This window comes from Chelon labrosus (genome assembly GCF_963514085.1).
Source record: "Chelon labrosus genome assembly, chromosome: 16".
NCBI classification, from domain to species: Eukaryota; Metazoa; Chordata; class Actinopteri; order Mugiliformes; family Mugilidae; genus Chelon; species Chelon labrosus.
Window position 1 is genome coordinate 12,622,244 of NC_140349.1, and position 19,210 is coordinate 12,641,453.

The 19,210-nt window shown below is 44.4% G+C and overlaps 1 protein-coding gene across 1 annotated transcript; it reads right to left on the bottom strand.

The window, feature by feature from the left end:
• Positions 1-7,931: 7,931 nt before the first annotated feature.
• Positions 7,932-15,420, bottom strand: atxn1a (ataxin 1a). Its single transcript, XM_084563817.1, has 2 exons — positions 13,202-15,420; positions 7,932-9,205 (listed from the first exon to the last, which is right to left on the bottom strand). The coding sequence occupies exons 1-2, from the start codon at positions 15,038-15,040 to the stop codon at positions 8,609-8,611; spliced, it is 2,436 nt and encodes an 811-aa protein (XP_084419943.1). The 5' UTR covers positions 15,041-15,420; the 3' UTR covers positions 7,932-8,608.
• Positions 15,421-19,210: the final 3,790 nt, after the last annotated feature.

Here is a 19,210-nt window from a genome sequence, read left to right on the forward strand (position 1 = left end):
CTACCTTGTGTGCATTTAGCGCCACACCAACAATAAACAAGAATGTGAGCCATGTGGAACACGCATCAGAGCAGGAGGAGGCTGAGATCATTTTTTTGGGGTGGGTGGGTGGGGGGGTACTATTCTACTATATTTTGAAATGAATGTGCAAATCAATATGCAAGAGCCAACAAGTCCACCCTTTAAATGTCACTGGAGAAATAATGTCACAATAAACTGCATGCAGAGCGTTCTGCTAATTTCCTCAGCGCTTGTCTGTCATTCTGTGAAGCTCCTCCGAGGTCAGCAGGTCATATTTTAAAAGGCGTACAAATCAGTTTGTACACTTCCACAGTGAAAATGAAGATTCGTGTACTGCAAACATAAATATATTTGGAATACATAAAATAGTCACAGCAAATACTTGACATTTGAAATTAAGGGCGTCTTCTACTGCAATGAAGAGTTGCTCTCTTGTATCTTAAGCGAGTGTGCTCATGGAGAGCAGCGGTAGGACACAGTGGACATTAAACAAGACCGTTTTACTGTTTATTGCAGTGAGGACAGAAAATGGAAGTAACTGATCAGAGAATGACGATAAACATGGACGGCACAGTGGTGCGGTGGTTAGCACTGGTGCCTCACAGCAAGAACGTTCTGGGTTTGGACCCATTAGCAAACTGGGGCCTTCCTGTGTGCATGTTCTCCCTGTGTCTGGCTTCCTCCCACTTTCCAAAGACATGCTCCTTAGGTTAACTGGTGATTCTAAATCGGTGTGCATGCGAGTGTGAATGGTTGTCTGTCTCTCTGTGTTAGTCCTGCGATAGACTGGAGACCTGTCCAGGGTGTACCCCGCCTCTCAACCCTCCGGAGGACAAGCGGTTGCAGAAAATGAATGAATGACAATAAACATCTGTTTGCGTTTGATGTTTTAATTTTCCATCAAAACCTTTTCATGTGTACAAAGACCTACTGAGGCCATTAAGAGTCAAAGCTGCAGCACGTCTGAGAACAACAACAGATGCAAACTTGTTTGTGCACTTCCTTAGACGGCAGAAAGCGGCGATGCATAGCTAACGCGCCACAGAGGAACTAACACATATAGATTCTACTACATCACTGACGACGTGCTGTGTATTTTTACAAAGAGGGAAGTCACGTCCATGAGAAACACAACATGTTCTGGTGAGCTATTTCAGCTCAGCTTGTGCAGTGACCTCTCTGCACGGCCAACCATGGGAGACGAGCCTAAAGCAAACGTGTGATATTGCCGGTAGAGGCGGCCTGGTGTTTTAATTTGAGCCTCGTTCGTTCATTCATTCATTACAGAAACGTGCTGTTTTAGTCAAGAATGCCGACGTCAGCTCACATGTAGAAGTGTGAAAAAAAAAATCCACTTTTTCAACGAGCAGTCTGAAGTTTCTTTTCTCAGAATCAAATTTACTCCAGCACAAGAAGTGCATGTACTTTACTGGTGTATTTTAAGTGAGTGCTCCTTCTTTTCACCTGGAAATATTATACCATGCAGGTGTGTCTTTACTCCACGGCAGACTAAGACTTTAAAAAGACTTTAAAAACTTGAATGACATACAATACACATAATCGTCATAAAGTTAATTAAGTAAATAAAATGAGAAAAATCTACCTCTACCTCAGGCAGCTGTGATATTTAAATGCTGCTTTCATGTTAAAGCATCAGTAACAACAGCCTAATATTATAACAGATAAAAACAGAATACTGTCAGAGCCCGTTTTAGTGGGTAATGAGTACTTTAAGTATATTTTGAATACATTTTCTTAAGTAAAGTTGAAGTGCATTTACTTGTAACTAAATCATTTGATTACTGGACGACAATCTTCTTAAATCAACTTATTATGACGTCAGGAACAAGACCAAACCTTGTTCCACTCCATTAAGGTGTGTCTAACCTCTTTCCCTCTCGGTTTGGCTCAGTTCTCAATCCCCCACCCTCCCTCCCCGTCCGTCTCTTTTGTTCTCCTCCTCTTCCCTCTTTTTTTTTCGTCAAAGGAACCCAGGGGACAAGGAGCCAAAGCGCGCCCCACCCGGAGCCTCACTCCCCGGGTTCCTCTGGCATCTGAAGACCATCTACACGTTCAACCTCATTCACCCCTACATCTGTTTCCCTCGGGCCCCCGTTAACCAATAAACTTCCTTTCATCGATGAAGGCGTGTTTTTTATTAGGGAAATGGGAAAAATAAAAGTTTTCTTTTTTTGTGCTGAAGTGGCCGATCAGCAGATCCAGATTTATTTGGCACCGCAAAATTGCATCTGCCTTGTAAATTACCGGGGTCGTGCATAACTCATTGGATGTTTGTTGAATTCGTTAGTCACTTGTGAAAGATGTGATTTGAAAGCAGAGCCGTGACCCGTGGGGATAGCTTGAAATGCACAAGGAACTTCTGTCACTTGAACTTCTTTATCTATGAAGTATGGCTGTCTTCAGAGTGTGTCATGTAGCCTGTTATACACTAGAGGGGGCTGTTTCCTGCTAAATTGCAGCACTCTGTCAAATCAATGGGGAAAAATATCAGGTTAGGTTTGGGTTGTGTGTGAAGACCCAGGTGGTACATTTGCGTGTTGCTAATCAAATAAAGACACAAACCGTCCGTTTATTCCAGATATGTCAAGGTTTCATTTTCTTTCTCAAAGAGGTGCATTTGTACAGATGTCAAATACATACACCAACAGGATTTCTCCATTGCTATAGAGGACAGGGGTGGTGAGACACAGGGACTTGGTGAGTACAATATAGTACAAACAAGTTGGCTGGGAACTGCTGCGGCCTCCTGCAGGCCAGACTGTCCGTGCAGGTCTGTGCTGATTGATGTCCAGTTCTCTGCCACCATCTCATAGGCCAGTAAGTTTCAGTTTAGTACTTGGTGTCACAGGTTAGCAGAGAAACATCTTGACAGACTGGTTGCGAGCCTCGGGGCTGAGTGTTCAGAACAGGGGGAGGGCTCAGCGGAGCCTCGGCTCACGGGTAAGCTCCACCCCCCTCCGTGGCAGTGGGCAGGGTCAGAGGTCAGGAACCAAACAGCCTGTCCCCCGCTGAAGTGTTTGTTGCCTTGCACAGAGAGGCAGACCAGAGACGTTCAGTACACTGAAGAGTAATCCAAGCCATCTCCAGCATAATGCACATAATATCATAATAATAATTTATAGTTAATTGTCAATAATGACATGTTAATCATCAATTCAAATATCAAATTATATGTAATAAATTTACATATCTTATAACCCATATCAAACAGCCCACTATGCAAATTGATTGGGGTGAAACTATACTGTTAAGTGGGCCTCTACAAGTTTTTTTTTTTTTTTTCTTTCTGCCTGAGTTGGTTATCCAGCGCTATGGACATTGACGAGACATCATACAAAAAAAAAAAAGAAAAAAGAAAAAACAAAATGAATGAAAAAAAGTGGAATCCTGATCGAATTCTGTTCACTTTTAAAACACGACAAAGTGCCAAAAACACATCCTTTTTGCAAAAATGAAAGTACAAACATCAAGAAACAAAGAGCACACATGCCTTTTTTTTCTGATCAAAAAGTCAAAGCTCACACACCAACATTCATTTTATTTGTCAAGTTGTGCAAGAAAAGCCAATTAAAAATAATAATAATAAAAAAAAAATAATAAAAGAAAGAAGATGACATTAGCAGTGTTCCTCCAGTGAGGAAGCTTGTCAAAAAAAAAATCAAAAATGACACATTCTCTACATAGTTTTAAGTCCCCTGACGTTATATTGAGTGCTACAAGAAGACCGAAAACAGAAAAAGAAAGCTCCTGCACCAAATACAATGCAAACAAAGCGAAGGTTTGCACGCGCTGCTTTCGCACCGCACAGCCACACCGAGCCGTGACTATCGCGTCTGCCGAATTGGAAGTCAAAATGTGGATTAAAAATCAAGTCGACGGCACGGCCCGGTCGGCGTGGGGTGGAAAGGATTTTAAGCAAACCTTGACACAACAAAAGAAGGGATGCTTTCCATGAGAAAGGGTTTTCCTAGTAGAAAAGAACCAAGGAATCACCTAACACCTCGGCCCGTTGGACCCAAGAACGCGCCGGGCGCCAAGTGAGATGGAGCACAGACAGATGAACACAAGGTTACGGCAAGGTGATGTGCAAAAAAACTTGAGCCATCTCTCTTTTTCATCAATATTCACCCCCTTTATTTTCATTCTCTCTGTCTGTTTTGAATGAATGTTACGCCTAGGACAGGTTTCGGTCTGAGACAGAGGGGTTAGACCAAACCGATCCTAGGATTAGAAAGTGCTGAAACATTATCAAGTCTTTTACATCTACTTACATGTGCATCTCTGTTGGTTGGTTGATTTTTTTTTTTTCTCGGTTTTTCTTTTTCTTTTCTTTTTTTTTTCTTTTTTTTTCTTACAAAAAAAGTGGTCCCCACTAGCAATGAGGTTTCTTTTTCCTGTGGGTCTCACCATGAACCGTCGAGGGTCAGGGTTTACGATCTCACAGACGATTAGAGGAGAAAAACACTCCCGCTACACAAACACGCACTCATTCCTGTTTTTGAACACGTACGCACGCATACCAACTACCCACATGCGACGCATGGCGCAGACTCACACACTTAAAACTTTAGGAAAGGCCGCGAGGACGAAAAGAAAAGGGGAAAGGAAGTTAATGGGGAGACTCTTCGTTGGTTTTCGTTTCTCTTCACAGACATCCTGACTCTTGTTTTACAGATGTGACTCACATCGACGCACGATAAAACACACTAACAAGGACACACTCTGAGACTATGCTACATACACTTGGCACGGTAAAAGGGGAAGGACGGGGGTGGGGTAAAATCTAAGTATTGCACATTGTGGTACATTTCAAGGGAATATGAACTTGGGATCATCTTAACAAAATAAACACTAAACCCTCAAAAGTAACTTTCTACGATGTGCCGCTCCTTCTCCTCCATCACAAATGTCAGCTTGTGTTCTAATCTATAATTAAGCACACATTCCCAACTCAAAAAAAAAAAATACACAATGGCCCGTGTAGGTTGGTTGAGAGTAGGAGGCCGAATGTCAAAAGATGATGCTATTATGGGGAAGAGGCAGTACAGGCCGGTCCTGCTGCATCCAGGCCAGGCCACACTGAAAGGTAGCTAACGGTTGTTAAGGGGTAACTGATCGCCTCAGGAGGAGGTGCTTGTGAGGCTGGCTGGCTATGATTGGGTACCTGAAACAAAGTTAACGAGGTCACTACGGGAGTCGTGGCAATGAGGCAGAGCGCGAGTCCAGCGTGTCTGCCGGTCGCCTCAGGTGAAGTTCACCGCGGGCGCCGGCAGCAGCGCTCGAGACCGACCAGCCGGGACAGAGGAGGTTTCGGGGGTTATGTTTAGTTACTGCATATATGAGATACTTCCCTGAAAACTAGCAACTGGTGCTGCAACTGCAATTTCTGGAGGTTTAAATATCACAAGGGCAATTAGCTTAAAGATACCACAAGACAAAATGTTTGTTTTCTCCATGGGCAGAAAGAGTCGTTTTGGTTGTAATGCTGGAGGATAACTGTAAAATGTTTATTGCAGAGAATTTGAGTGGAATGACTCCGAGTGTGTGTTGCACTCACACACACAAAGAGAGTGCCTGAATGTTATATCGTTGTACTATTGCTCTCTAAAGTAACCAAAGCAACAACTAGCATCACTTGGCTTTGGCTTAAAAGATTTTTTTTTTTAACCTGATCAACAGTAAAAAGTTTGAATGCTTCGACAGGTTTGTTCAGATGTCGGGGTTCTGCGTCTTCGTTTGTTGGTAAGGGCGCTGGACGAACATTTAAATGGCAACACGTTTACGCAACGCAGACACGCGCACACAGATTGCAAAACATGCACACGCGCACATACACGCTTTAACCTACTGCTGTTTCTACTACGTGATGTTTGAATAGGAAAAGGAAGAAATGAAAATGCACTGCTGTGGCGGTGTTGATCTGAGAACCCTGTTTTATTATTAAAAAAAAAATAAAGCATTTTCTCATTTGGGGTCTTCTCATTCACTCGCCATCACCACCTCTCTGCCCACCCCACCCATCCATCCATCCATCCATTCCTCACCCATCTGTGCACACATCCATCCTGCCAACGGCCCGGTAAAGTTCCTCCATCTGAAACATTGTTATACCTTACTCTGTTAAATCATCATTGGGATGAAAATACGACCGGTCCTCTTCTTTACAGACATAAAAAAATGACGCCTGTATGCAGAGCAGACATGCTCAACAGATATGCCGGCAGGAGGCCCTAACAGCTCCACTGTGCTAGATCACTTCCCCCTTACAAAATCCAAGCTCAGAACTTTCCTACGCAAAAAAAGAGTAAGGACGCACAACCGTTGACCTGCACCGTGTTCAAGATTTAAACGTCGGGCCCATCGAGCAAGCACATCTGTTGAGGTAACTGCTGCATCTTAGTGATACAGGATTTTTGGCCGGCCGAGCAGCCCAAGACACCCTTTAAGCAACACCAGAGACGGTCCGTCTTTCCTTTGATTCAGTAGGCAGGCACATGCTAAAATTCTTCTCCGTAGCTATATGCTCGTGTTCCTAATAACCCAATGTGACTGTGCTGACGCAGAATCGTTTTCCTCTTCAATGTGGTAAGCGCCTGTTGAGGAACATATAAAAGAAAGAAAAAAAAACCTGGATTCCTCCAGTGTGTTATGTGGTCCAGGGTTTCTTTCAGGACAGGGCCCGTCACAAATCTCCACCTAACTCCCTCCTCCCGATGTGCAAATTGCAAGAAGTAAAGACTGCAAGTCGAAACACTGGACATTTAGCACTGTCTATAGATCCTTTTTTTCCTATACACTCTTATACAAACTCCCTCCCAGAACAATGTGTGCACAGCTGTACTGCTTGCATTAATGTGTGCATTAATCCAATGTCAGTCCACTAGTGTCCTTGCAGTTAGGGACAACGTGCACCAACGTGTTTGCATCCATCTAAATGTGTATCTACAAATACAGCACATACTTACAAGTTGTTGAGGGATGGTCTGTACTGTTTTGTATCTGTGTTAGCATGTGTATGGACAGACACAGACTAGCATCACACACACACACACACGTAGATAACAAATATATGATGACTTTCTGATCTTCTAATCCTTGTGATATTTCCAAGCCCTTTCATCTTTATGCCATGGGCGCAAACCGTCAAAACACATTCCAATACTTCTCCCTAAGTTTCGCACGGCTAACTGACAGCACAAACCGCACACGCTGCAAACCCGCCGCGTTCGTCGCCACAAATTTCTCCCTAACCATCCGCTTATTGAAATACCTGCCCTTTTCATCCACCTCGCTTTCTGATTCAATGGCACGTCTGCTTCCACTTTACCAACCGCCCCCCCCCCCCCCCCGCTTCAAATTATCCAAACACTTCACCTTTCCAAAGTGCTGCTGCTGCTTTCTATCATTGTCTAAATTAAAAAATATATATATTTATATGTATATATCTAAAAACATACAGTACTGCGGAAATAAAGAGACACCAAAACATTTGTTGGCTGTATGGTGAGTGTGACAGGTGTGTTAAGTGCTTTGAAACATCCTGACCCTCTCAGAGCTTGACATGCAGATTCTCTCGGTTCCTCTCGCACAAGCCTTTCTGGATAAAAAAATATTAAGTAATTCGTCCAAAAGAAACTAAACACAAAAAAAACAACAACAACAACGAGGATCGCATCTTCCTCTTCTCTTAAAGTGAAGTTCACCAACCCAGTGTGTTTGCACTTGTATGTATTAGGTTAGGGTATCTCACATTTATACATTAACATTGACCAACCTAAGCTCAATCTAGGACTAAATGACCCCTGATTAAGGTTTTTTTTTTTTTTTTTGACAATCATTGAAAACAAATATGTGGTGAGACAGAAGATGAGGGATTCGAGAGAAAAAAAAAAAAAAAGAAAACGCTAAAGATGAAATTAAAAACTGTCTACCGTCGTCAAACTGAGCAGAGTAAGTGTTGTTCCCTCTCGAATGTGTGGCACACGGGCGCTACCTGGTGACATCTGGTTCAAATCTGGCTTAGTGAATATCGCATGACACATTCAAGAGGCTTGTTGGATCTTGATCTCTTTATGTTCAAGATCAGGTAACAATCACACCACTGCCAAATGGTGGCAGAGATTTAGTCCAGTGCACAGGGAGTAAGATCACTGTGAGCTAATTTAGTTTGAAAATGTACACATCGTGTTAAGGTCTCCATGAGGAGGAGCCGTGAAGCTTCCGGCCCGTGTGCCACAGAGCCACCGTTAAACATTTAGCACACTTCACAAATCCCTCACCACAAGTCATGAAAACCACCAAAAACTGCACCGATGTGATATTAAATCCATCTATAAAAAAAATGTGTTATAAACTACATGGACTTAATGCAAAGTGATACCATGTAGGGTACGTTTACCTCAACAGTACAGTATTCAAGATAGAAAAAAAAAAAAAAAAAAAAAGAAACGGAAAACAAAACCAAGACAAATGAAACATTTATGTGGGCATTCATGTTTTTTGAAGAATCCTTTCATGTATATATATTTTTTTAAATCCCAAGGGGTATTACCAGTCCTGCTAGCCTTCACTTGCCAATATTTGACCTTCCCTCGATGCTGATTTTCACCTCGTGAGGGATGAAGGAAGGTTTGGGCAGGGTCAAAGGTGGCTCCTCCTCTGTTTTTTCTACTTTTCGGCCCTCGGGTGCAGACCACCTCCGCTTCCTGCCTCCTGGCGGCTTAGCGGAGCCCGTCTGTGCGCTGCCGGCAACCTGACCTTTAGAGACGGACCCTCTTGCGGCAAACGTGAGATCCCCGTTTTCCACCCCTCCGCTCCCGTTTCCGCTTTCACCGTTCCCCCGCTGGCTGATGCCGTTCTCCCGCTCCCTGTGCCTGGAGCCTCCTCCACTGCAGCTCTGGGGCGCGTCGGCGACAGCTCTGGGGGGTTTGAGGAACCCGTGACTGGAGGGCGTGACAAAGGCATGAGCAGCCGGCTCCAGGGACTGAGTCTTCTTCAGAGATCCGTTCTTCAGGTTCTTGAGTGTGAGAGAAATGCAAACGTCCCCAACAGAGAGCTTGGTGCAAGGCAGCTCCAGAAGCTGGGTGGTCCGGTCTGGGCAGCATGAAGACCAGCCTTGGCCAAAGACGAAGAAGGGGTACTCCAACAACACCTCCACGCTCACCTGGAGGAGAGGGAATCGGAAGTAGGAAGACATTTAAACACTTTATGTAAAGCTGGTATGAAAGGTCATGTTTCAAAGGTCTCAGAGATTTCATGACTGGATGATCTGGTGCTAACAGCAAATCTGGTTTAATACTACAGGCAAAAGAAATGTGATTACAGCAAAACAATGTGTTGTTTGTTTTTATAAAGAAGTCTGGCTGAAATTTTCCTTTTTCCATCCTTCTGTGAGCGACCGTGATCTGATTTTTAAGCTGCTAAAGGCAGGAGTCATCAGAAGGCCATGAGCTCGGTCACCTTTGCGGTGCCTCATTCAATGATAGTGTCTTGGAGATTGCCACCTACTCAACCCACTCAGCCCGTGAAAACTGTTTCCTGGAAAATACAGGATTCATTTTGCAGCTTGACAGGTAGTTAGCACCAAAGGTCAGACAGACACGTACAACAGAGTATTCTTTTAAGACTTGTTTGTACTTTTGTGTTGTAATTTGCAGTTTCCACATTTGGTGTTAAACCCAGGGACCTTTGCTGCACATCATCTCTTTCCGCTTTCTTATCATTTTCCTGTTATGATGATGTTAGACAGGACTGTGCTTCAGTGCCGTTCTATAACGTTTTAGAAGCATTCAGTGCTTCACAGACAACATCCATTTTGGAGTAGTGTCACAGCTTGAGACTTGGAGCCCCGCACACTGCTGCCAACTCATCTGAAAGTGTCTAGTTCTCCCACTAACATAAAAGACGAGTCTATTTAAATGTGAACTGTAGTACATTTTCAATACATAGACATCAGAGCCAATGTAAAAAGGAGGACAAAGACACGGCTGCCTGTAATACTGCTGGCCGAGGAGCAGATAATAAACACAAATATTTTCTGAGGTACATAAAATCAAAAGATAAACGTACAGTATTTATGCAAACAGGGTGAATTTCTCCATCTTCTGAATTAAATTCTGCGTGTAAAGCACTGATTGGGGCTTGAATTATTGTTTGCGAGTGTGACAGAAGGTTGAGATGACAGATAGGAGGGGAGGCTTTCAGATGTAATCAGGAAAGCGCGGGGGGAAAAAATAAACCTGAGGGGGAAAGGCGACGAAGTGAAAGGAGATATGAAATACCGCAGGAAGAATGAGAAGGTGGAAGTGGAGGAAGCTACGAAGATGGAGATGAAAAGGCGAGTTTACAAAGGGAGGGTGGGCTGAACAAGAAACGGCGCGAGGAAGTGAGTGTGAAAGAGAACAATGTCAAGAACGATGCAAGCGTAAGATGTATCAAGCACCCTCTCGAAGCAAACGACAGGCAATATTTTCCCTCTCGTATTATATAATTTTTGACTCCTCGGAGTAAGTTTTCTGAGAGCGGATTCAAAGCTGCTACAACCACTCAGGAAAAAAAAAAAATAATAATATGCAAGAGGAACCACTGAGGGAGTACAAGAGAGAAAGATAAGTCTTTGAAAGATGGTCAGCTTTTGTGGGGTACAATATCAAAGAGCAGCCGGGGGCGGGAGCGATGGTTAGAGATGTGCTGTGTGGGCAGACGCGTTACAGCATGGACAGATGAAATAGATTAACTGGCTTTAATGCGCACCCTCAAAGACAGTGAGAAGTGTGCAAGTGTGTACGCACACGAGTGTGTACGAGGGTGTTTGAAGAAGTTGGAGAGAACCAGAGGCAGAAAATAGATCCAGAAATCATGGATGGCATAGGATGTCAGGAGATTACTGAGAGAGCTGAATAAAAGGCATTATCTTGAGGTAAGGTATTCTAACAAGCAAACATTTGACCAGTATAGACATACGTTTATCATGACTTCAAGCCCATAAAATTGGAGGTTAAAAATTTGGTACCATTGAATAGAACCTCTAATGGGTCCTGTCTTATTTAAAACTATGATATCAGGGTCTGGGGTCTCCGCTTGGAGTGTATGGCGTCATAAAATTCCCAGAGTTCTCCAAGTACCTCTAGAAAAAGGTGTGGAAATGTATGGAAAAAGTTTTAAATGTCTCCAGATCATTTGAAATAACTCTTCTCTAAGGAAAGGTAACTACAGGTGCCTAAAATTTCAAATGATTGTCAAAAGGAATGGCGTCCAGCAAATTCAGCCCAGGAGTGATGCAAAAAGTAGTCACAAAAAACAAACAAACATCATAATGTACAAGAAGATAAACCTTGCAACTGTTGGTCAATCAGAATCAGTAAGAGTTTGCCCACATTTGCACAAGGAAGCATTCACCGTCCAGAAATAACTTCAGAGCAAAACTTTGCAAATGAACGTTCAGGCAAAGTCCAGGCCATTTAGAAAAATGTGCACCACACAGATGAACCAAAGATAGGGATGTCCGACCACAGTAACAGTAGACATATTTGGTGCAGACTAAAGACAGATTTTCAGGAAAGCATCATGTCAACCGTGAAGCATGGTGGTGGGAATGTTATGGCTTGAGGTTTTCAGTGCCTCAGGGACCGGGGCAGCTTTCAGTCACTGACTGAACCATGAATTCTGCATCATATCCTGTGAATCTATCTCACCGAAAGTTTAACCTGAACTCAGTGGGGACTCCTTCAGGGGGATGAATAAACAAAGCCACCAAGGTATGAGTCAAAAAGAAGGAATTTGAGGGATATTGGGTGCAAGACAAATATCAGGTTTGAATCCCTTTGAAAATACTGTGGAGGGATTTGAGCAGGAGATGCTAAAAAAAACTCAAATATCTTGCAACTGAAGGAATTTTACATCAAAAATTTCAGCAAGCAGGTGTCAAACTGGCAGACAATTAAGGAAAATGCCTAAAATATGTTCTGCTCAAGACGAATAGCTTCTGAAGCCAACAGTGTACTTACTTTCCACAGAAGAATACTGATATTTTTGTTCAGTAAACGAATGTAGAGCTTATTTTCCTTTCGTTCATCATCCTTATCTGCAAGGCTCTGTTTCAGGATCAGTATTATATTACTGAAATACGTTGCCATGTTGTACTTTTATAGGATGTACACATTTTTTCCAATGGCTGCAGCTGAAAATCAGTACTTTAGGTTTGTAATGTAATCACTGGGGCTTCAAACGGAAATACAGTACTGTTCTGTATCTGTCCATCCATGTCCCGGGCTTTATTAAATCGTTAAAACAACTTGATGAGTAGATTCCTGCATGCAACTCTTTAAAGCTAACAATCAGACCATGTTTGTTACGTGACTGTCATCCTAGCACGCTCAACTTAAGTACAGAAGGAAGAGCCGAGTCCTTTGAGTTTCATTATAATAGAGTAATTAATATGGGAGCAGCTCTACACATGCCATTTGCCATTAAAGTCACCAGCTAGGAACATACATAAAAGCCTTCTTGGAGAGATAAAAGCTACAGCTTCTGCTACTGTAGATTCAGAACAGCGTTTATAACCAGACTAGCAGCCTTCTTCTTTCCGGCCTTTGCCGGTGAAATGCTGGCTATCCTGGCATCTTGGTATCACGTGCACGTAAGTGAAATAGTGTAAGAACTTTGTCAGTAGTGTGTAACATGTCACCCACATCAACTGTGACTACTTGTTAAGGAAGTATGAAGCAACAGCTAGCAGCTGATCAACTTAAATACTAAAGGCAAGGAGGCGGGATCGGACATCTGGGCTCTACACAAAGGCAAAAAAATAAAAAAATATATCATGGTTTTATTCTTGGCTAGGTGCAGATAACTCCTGGAGTCTTGTCTTTATTTTGACGGGGCAATCCAATGAGACTCCAGCAAGTCTGGAGCTAGGCTAAATCAGATCCTTGTTTCTGTAAGACGAGACAGATCTTCTCCAGAATCCCTTGGCATGAAGGTGAGCAAGTTGTGCAAAAAATTTAACTCACATAATAAATTGATTGTGAAAGTTGTTGTCAATCGCAGAAATATTTTAGCATGAGTCACGGTGATGGGTCAAAATAGTAGCTAACAGACTGAATTTGTTATCATACGCTGCGGGAAGAGTCTTCAATAAAGGTTTGCACTTTTTTCTTACCTGTGTACGGTGCTCACCAACGGAGAACTGAACCACAGCAAAGTTGGGTGAGGTGTGGCTCCCCTCGATGCGCTCCACGGTGGACGAGTCGATCTTCAGCTCACTGCTGATCTCAGCGCTCTGGATGAAGTCCTCTGTCTTCAGGTCCTCCACGCGTTTCAGCTCGCCATCAGCCAGCTGGATGATGGAACCCTTGATGAAATATGGGGGGAGTGAGGGAGGCACCACCGTACTGGAGGGGGGCTGAGGAGCAGATGGCGCTACCAGCCCCGGAGGAACAGGGACAATTGGGAGATGAAGCTGGGCTTGGACCACTGCACCTGAAGCAGCTTGGTGGTATGAGCCGCTGGGGGTTTCCAGAGTTTCTCCTTTGGGGCCAGTGGCAGCAATGTATGTATGCGGGAGTGTAGTAGGAAAAGGTGTGGCTTGAGTAGATGATGTAACGTGGGAGGTCACAGGTTCCAGTGTGGGCACTCCACCTCCACTAACAGGGATGATGACCTGTTGGGTGCCTGGAATGAGTAAGTGTTGCTGTAGGCTGTGGTAGCTGCTTCCACTGCCCCCGGCTATATAACCAATAATAGGTGGCTGAGGGTAAATACTGGTGGAAGGGAGCCCCATTGACAATGGCTCTGTAGCGTTGTGGGTGGTCTGGATAACGGTCTGGGGTGACAGTGTGCTGACAGCAGCTTTCAGACTGTCTACACTTAGTGGCGGTGGAAACGTGAAAGAGGAGGTGGTGTTGGATGACGATGACGTTCGATTGACAGGCTTGCCCAGGATGATGCCACCTTTCTCCAGGTGTGTGGGGGCAGAAGTTGTCAGCTTCTCAGGACTGGCCCTTGGTGGTACCAGATGGTGGTCCCCATGGCTGTTGGGCATTAACATTACAGAGGTTCTCAGCCCTGAGGGATCATAAGTAGAGTAGTCTGATGGCAGAACCAGCTGGCGGGCCTCATAGGAAGACAAAGAGGAAACGGCGTCCCGTGATTTGCTCCCTGACTTTGAGAGGCTGGACTCAGGGGACGCCCCGAACCGCCGACCCCTTTCTAGCTCTCCATTGTGGAGCTCTCTGTGTCTAGAGCCACCTTCCTCTTTCCTGCCGTGGCCGTCCGTGTACTGCACCACGACCTGGGACATGCCATGTCCTAAAGTATGGTGGGGATGCAGCGACTGGGATGGAAAGTGAGCGCCTCCCTGGTGGTGAGGCGACGGCACTGTCCGCGGGGATGTTGACATGTGAACATAGTGGGGGAGAGTGTCTGTTGAAGGAGGGGGCATGGAGGTGCGCCCCGCAGATGCTCGCTGCTGGTCCTGTTTGGACGCCTGCGAAGGAGCAGTGACTGTCTCTGTGTGTGAGGATCTCTGTGCCGCCAAAGACGAGGAGGAGAGCGGGGGAGGAGGGGGAGGCGGTGGAAGCAGTTGAGGCGAGAGGTACCCTGTATATGGAGCAGTGTAGGGTGAAGCTATAAACTGCAGGCTGGGAGGCAGCTGCGTATAATGGACAGTTCCTCCGACTGTGGACTGTGACATAGGGGATGTGTACACCGTTGGGAAAGAGGAGACTAGCCTCAGCGAGGACGAGGAAGATGAAGAGTCTGATATGGAGGAGAGGGGTTTATACTGGGGCCCGTCAGACTGACTGGAGCTACGGTGTGCGCCCACGCCGCTCTCATTCCTACCAGCCACACTGGCAAGCCAGGTCATGTTCTCCGTGCGCTGGCTGTCACTGGCAGGTGGCATGATAGGCGAGCGGATTTCAGATGGTAACGTGCTTGCGGGGATCTCCCTCTTTTTTGGGGGCAGACATTCATTACTGCGTTCCAGGTTGGACTTCATACTGATTTCACCTCACGTCCCTCAGCTGTACTTGCGTTATTCTTCCTGAAGTTTTGGACAATAGCTTTTTCCTACGTTTTTAATCCCTCAATCTCTGACTTTCTTTTTCACTTTCCTTTCTTCTTTTTTCCACTTTTGATGTTCTTTGTTTCACATTAATTAGCTGAAAATGAACCTTCCCAATCTTGCCTCTTCGTCCCTATCTATCCAGTTCACCCAAAGCCGTTGATTATCAGGTACTTTCTCGATAAAGAAAATCCAGGCCCCGACTAGCCGGTGAGGAAGGATTAAAGATGGAGATGATGCTATGGAGGGGTGGTTAGAGGGGAGGGGTGGGCGGTCTGTTCCGTCCAGGGATCTTTAGCGGCTGGAGGGTGAGCTCAGTGTTGTTGGGGAGAGGGTCACGACGTCACACCTGCTCTTGCCGCAGAGGACGATGGGGGGCCGAGTGCGTTGCACTTCATGCGGAATCATTTCCCTGCAAAAGGAAGCCTGCCCACACGCAGCACAATCCTGGGAAAGAAGAACAGGAAAACGGTCAGGAAATACGTATGTCAATGTCAACCAGATGAATCTTTAAAAAAAAATATACATTTAGTCATCGACCATAACGACAGATGAGTTCTCTTGGACTGAGATGCAGTCCAAGGATATACAGCTGATAAATAATATACGTGTGTTAATAGTGTTTCTGAGCAAAACAGCAACTCTAAAATACCACACAGGATTCCTTTTAACTACGCAGGAACAAATTCAACATGAGGGCTGGGTGGCAGGGAGCAACACATTTCCAACAAATGGACGCCGATAGATTCAGGAGCACAAAAAACAAATCCCACATTTGATCCACATGAAGGTCAACAAACAGACCGTGACCCCCAGCAAACAAAGAAACCGGGCACTCACACAAGGATGCAGTGCAACACGGACTGCAGAAGCAGAAAAACACTCGGCGAACAGCAATGCGTTGAAGGACATGCTGGCAAAATGATGTTTTGCAGTTTGCAGCGAGGAGATCAGGAGGCCAACTAGTTTTTGAATTTGCAGATCAGGAGGACGAAGAGGTGGTGTGTAAAAATGGGGATTAATGATTACAATACCATGAAGTTTACAGTAACTTGTGTCTGATTTCAAGCCTTTACTAAAGAAGGCAAAGCTCTGGTGAGTGTGTATACCACACGCATGTGCATGTACAGTATATGTGCATGCCATCTGTTAGCAAGAACCCCTCACCATGAAAGATGGAAAGCTTGGTGTGAACCTCATAAATAATGTACAAGCATTTCAAGCACCCACACATGCACACACCCACAACCAGGAACATTCCACTTGCTTACTCAAACACTGACACCTGGGCATATTCAATTATGCTGACACGTGTTCTTTTCTTGAAACACAGCATAAGTTCTCACACACACACACACACACACACTCACACACATATATAGCCAAAGTGTCAGCTGACTAACACAGTATAAATGTACGCTCAACGCGCACTGCAAGTTATTTCTTCTTTGCGATAATTCACACTGTTCAAACTGTCGTCGCTTCATGTGACTGTGAAGTCTGCACAATTAAAAATTTAAAAAACAAAATCTGCAGTGAGAGCGTAAATGAAGTAATAAACACAAACGGACAACAACAATTATATTAAATGACAACATTAGTTAACTAATGAGGGCCAATTTAACTAAAGTCAGCAATGAGCTATTTAAGAAAGAGTTAGCTAAACACTTAAAAGAGGCTCGTTTCTAAGAGCGTCTCCAGTCCCTTAAGGTAAATAAAGTAAAGCCTGTTGCTTGTATGGCAGAACAACCTACTTTACAGTGGGCCTTCCTAAAAACCATACAAATCCCATTAAGAGCACAATGATGGACTGAAAATATGCAAATCTGCTTATTAAAACTACATTCATTAGAGGATAAAGCCAGTCTCGGTGTCAAAAGGTAACTTTTGCTAAGCAGACATGGGGAACTTGACATACGAAGCTTGTTTGATATCAGATGCAGAACAAAATGACTGAGACCGACATTTTTTTACTCACATTAGACGCACTGACACTGCTTCTTTGTATTAATGATGAGTCTATCTGATCTCTGAAGCTGCCAAGACAGCAAAGATTCAATCTTTCCACCAGAATGACGAGGTCAAAAGACTTCTTTGTCTTATTTGCTAATTACTGCTTCTCCTTCTGCTGTGTGTACTTTAAGTGTGTACAGTACGTCCGTGTGTGTGTGTGTGTGTTTGCAAGACAATGGACATCTTGCATCTCAAGCAGATTCGTTTGATTTAAGAAGTGCCGCAGCGTTACTACAACACGACTGCAGCGACACGCGTAGGAGTAAGCACACATGCAAATTCGCATGCACACCGAATACGAGAGCAGCCGCGCACACATGTACACGCTTTGCTTTATGGCGGCGAGCACGCACGCACTTGCTCGAGTACACACCATCTGTTCAATCAAGCAGACGTGACTCAGAGGTGTGCTGAGAGGTACTGTTGATCGCTGAGCTTTTACCACTGAGATGCACTCTTCTCTGCCTCTCCACCTCCACTCCACTCTCCTGCCTCAGCCTGCCCACCTCTCCTTCCACATAACTCTATTCTCAATTGCGGGACAGAAGATTAAAAACCATTAGATGGAAGAACGACAAAGTATTTGCTTCTTTTCTCTTGGACCCTTTTCGGCATTAATCCTCTACTTGGATATACAATAGATGGGTAAAAATAAAAAGAATAAAATAAGATAAACTGCTTGTATTCAGCGAGCAAATTAAAACCTTGAGATGAGAGGAATGTTATGTGCCAGAGAGATCACGGATCTGAGACTTTTCATATCAGCCGTCACATCAAACACTGACAGAGTTTGTACATCCAGCCACAGATCTCCCCATACTGCCATATGCGAGCGCTTTTATCTTCACAACGAGGCACGCCACGTCTGACAACTCACTTTGGCATCTGAAAATAGTTGTTGAGATCTCTTACATGGTTTACAATAATGATATAAGTAATTATACGTGTACAGGATGTACATATACACCAATCAGCCACAACATTAGAACCACTGAGACGAGAAGTGAATAACATTCACCATCTTGTGACAATTCAGTGTTCTGCTGGGAAACTTTTGGACCTGGCATTCGTGTGGATGTTACTTAGACATGTAGCACCCATCTAGACCAGACCAGGCACCCCCAAGCCATAACAATGACACTCAAAAACACTTCAGGAACAACTCAAAAAACATGTAAAACAGCACAAGGTGTTGACCTGGCCTCCAAATGCACTAGATCCCAAACTGATCAAGTATTTGTGGGATGCACTGGAACAAGCCTGATCCACAGAGGCCCCTCCCCTCAACCCATAGGACCCAAAGGCCCCTACTAACAACTTTCTGTTGCCAAACACCACAGGACACCCTCAGATGGCCAATGTCCATTCTCTGATGAGTCACAACTGTTTTGGAGGCACAAGGGAGACCTAAACAATATTAGGAGGGTGGTCGTAATGTTATGCCTGATCGGTGTACCACACAGTTCCATTGTTGCCAGTACTAAAGTGTTTTTTCATGTTGCATTATCCCAGGTGGTACTCTACGACAAAGAAATACAAGGTACCCAAGTACCCACACACTATACCCTTGGAAAAAGATTGAACTTTCACGCTTGGGTCTCTTCTACTTTATCCTGAAGTGTTAGTAAGAGACTAAAAGAGAGACTGACTGTTGAAAATGTTGAGAGTGGGAACGAGAGAGAAGCACGAGTGAAAGTCATGCTCACTGCAAAGCCCTGTCTAACATCCACAGTGGGAAACTTTGATATGTTGAAGGAAAAGAAACAGCACAACGGCAACCGACGATTAATGAGGGACGAGGCCGAGGAGGGTAAGTTTGAAGAAGGGATAAACAGCGGCAGGAAGGTGAGGAGGACAGAGTGAGAGAAGGCTTAAGAGGCAGGGGAGGCATGGAGGGAGGGGGAGAAAGAGAGAGGGAGAGAGAGAGAGAGAGGCAGGCTCAGCTGACCTACATTGCAAAAAAAAAAAAAAAAGGGAGTATTGCTTCACTGAAACCGACACTCAAACACACATTCACTGAAAAGCCAAGTCACCTGAATCTTGCTGAGCTTGCAGCGTGTATGTGTGTGACTGTGTGCTCTAGTGTGTGTG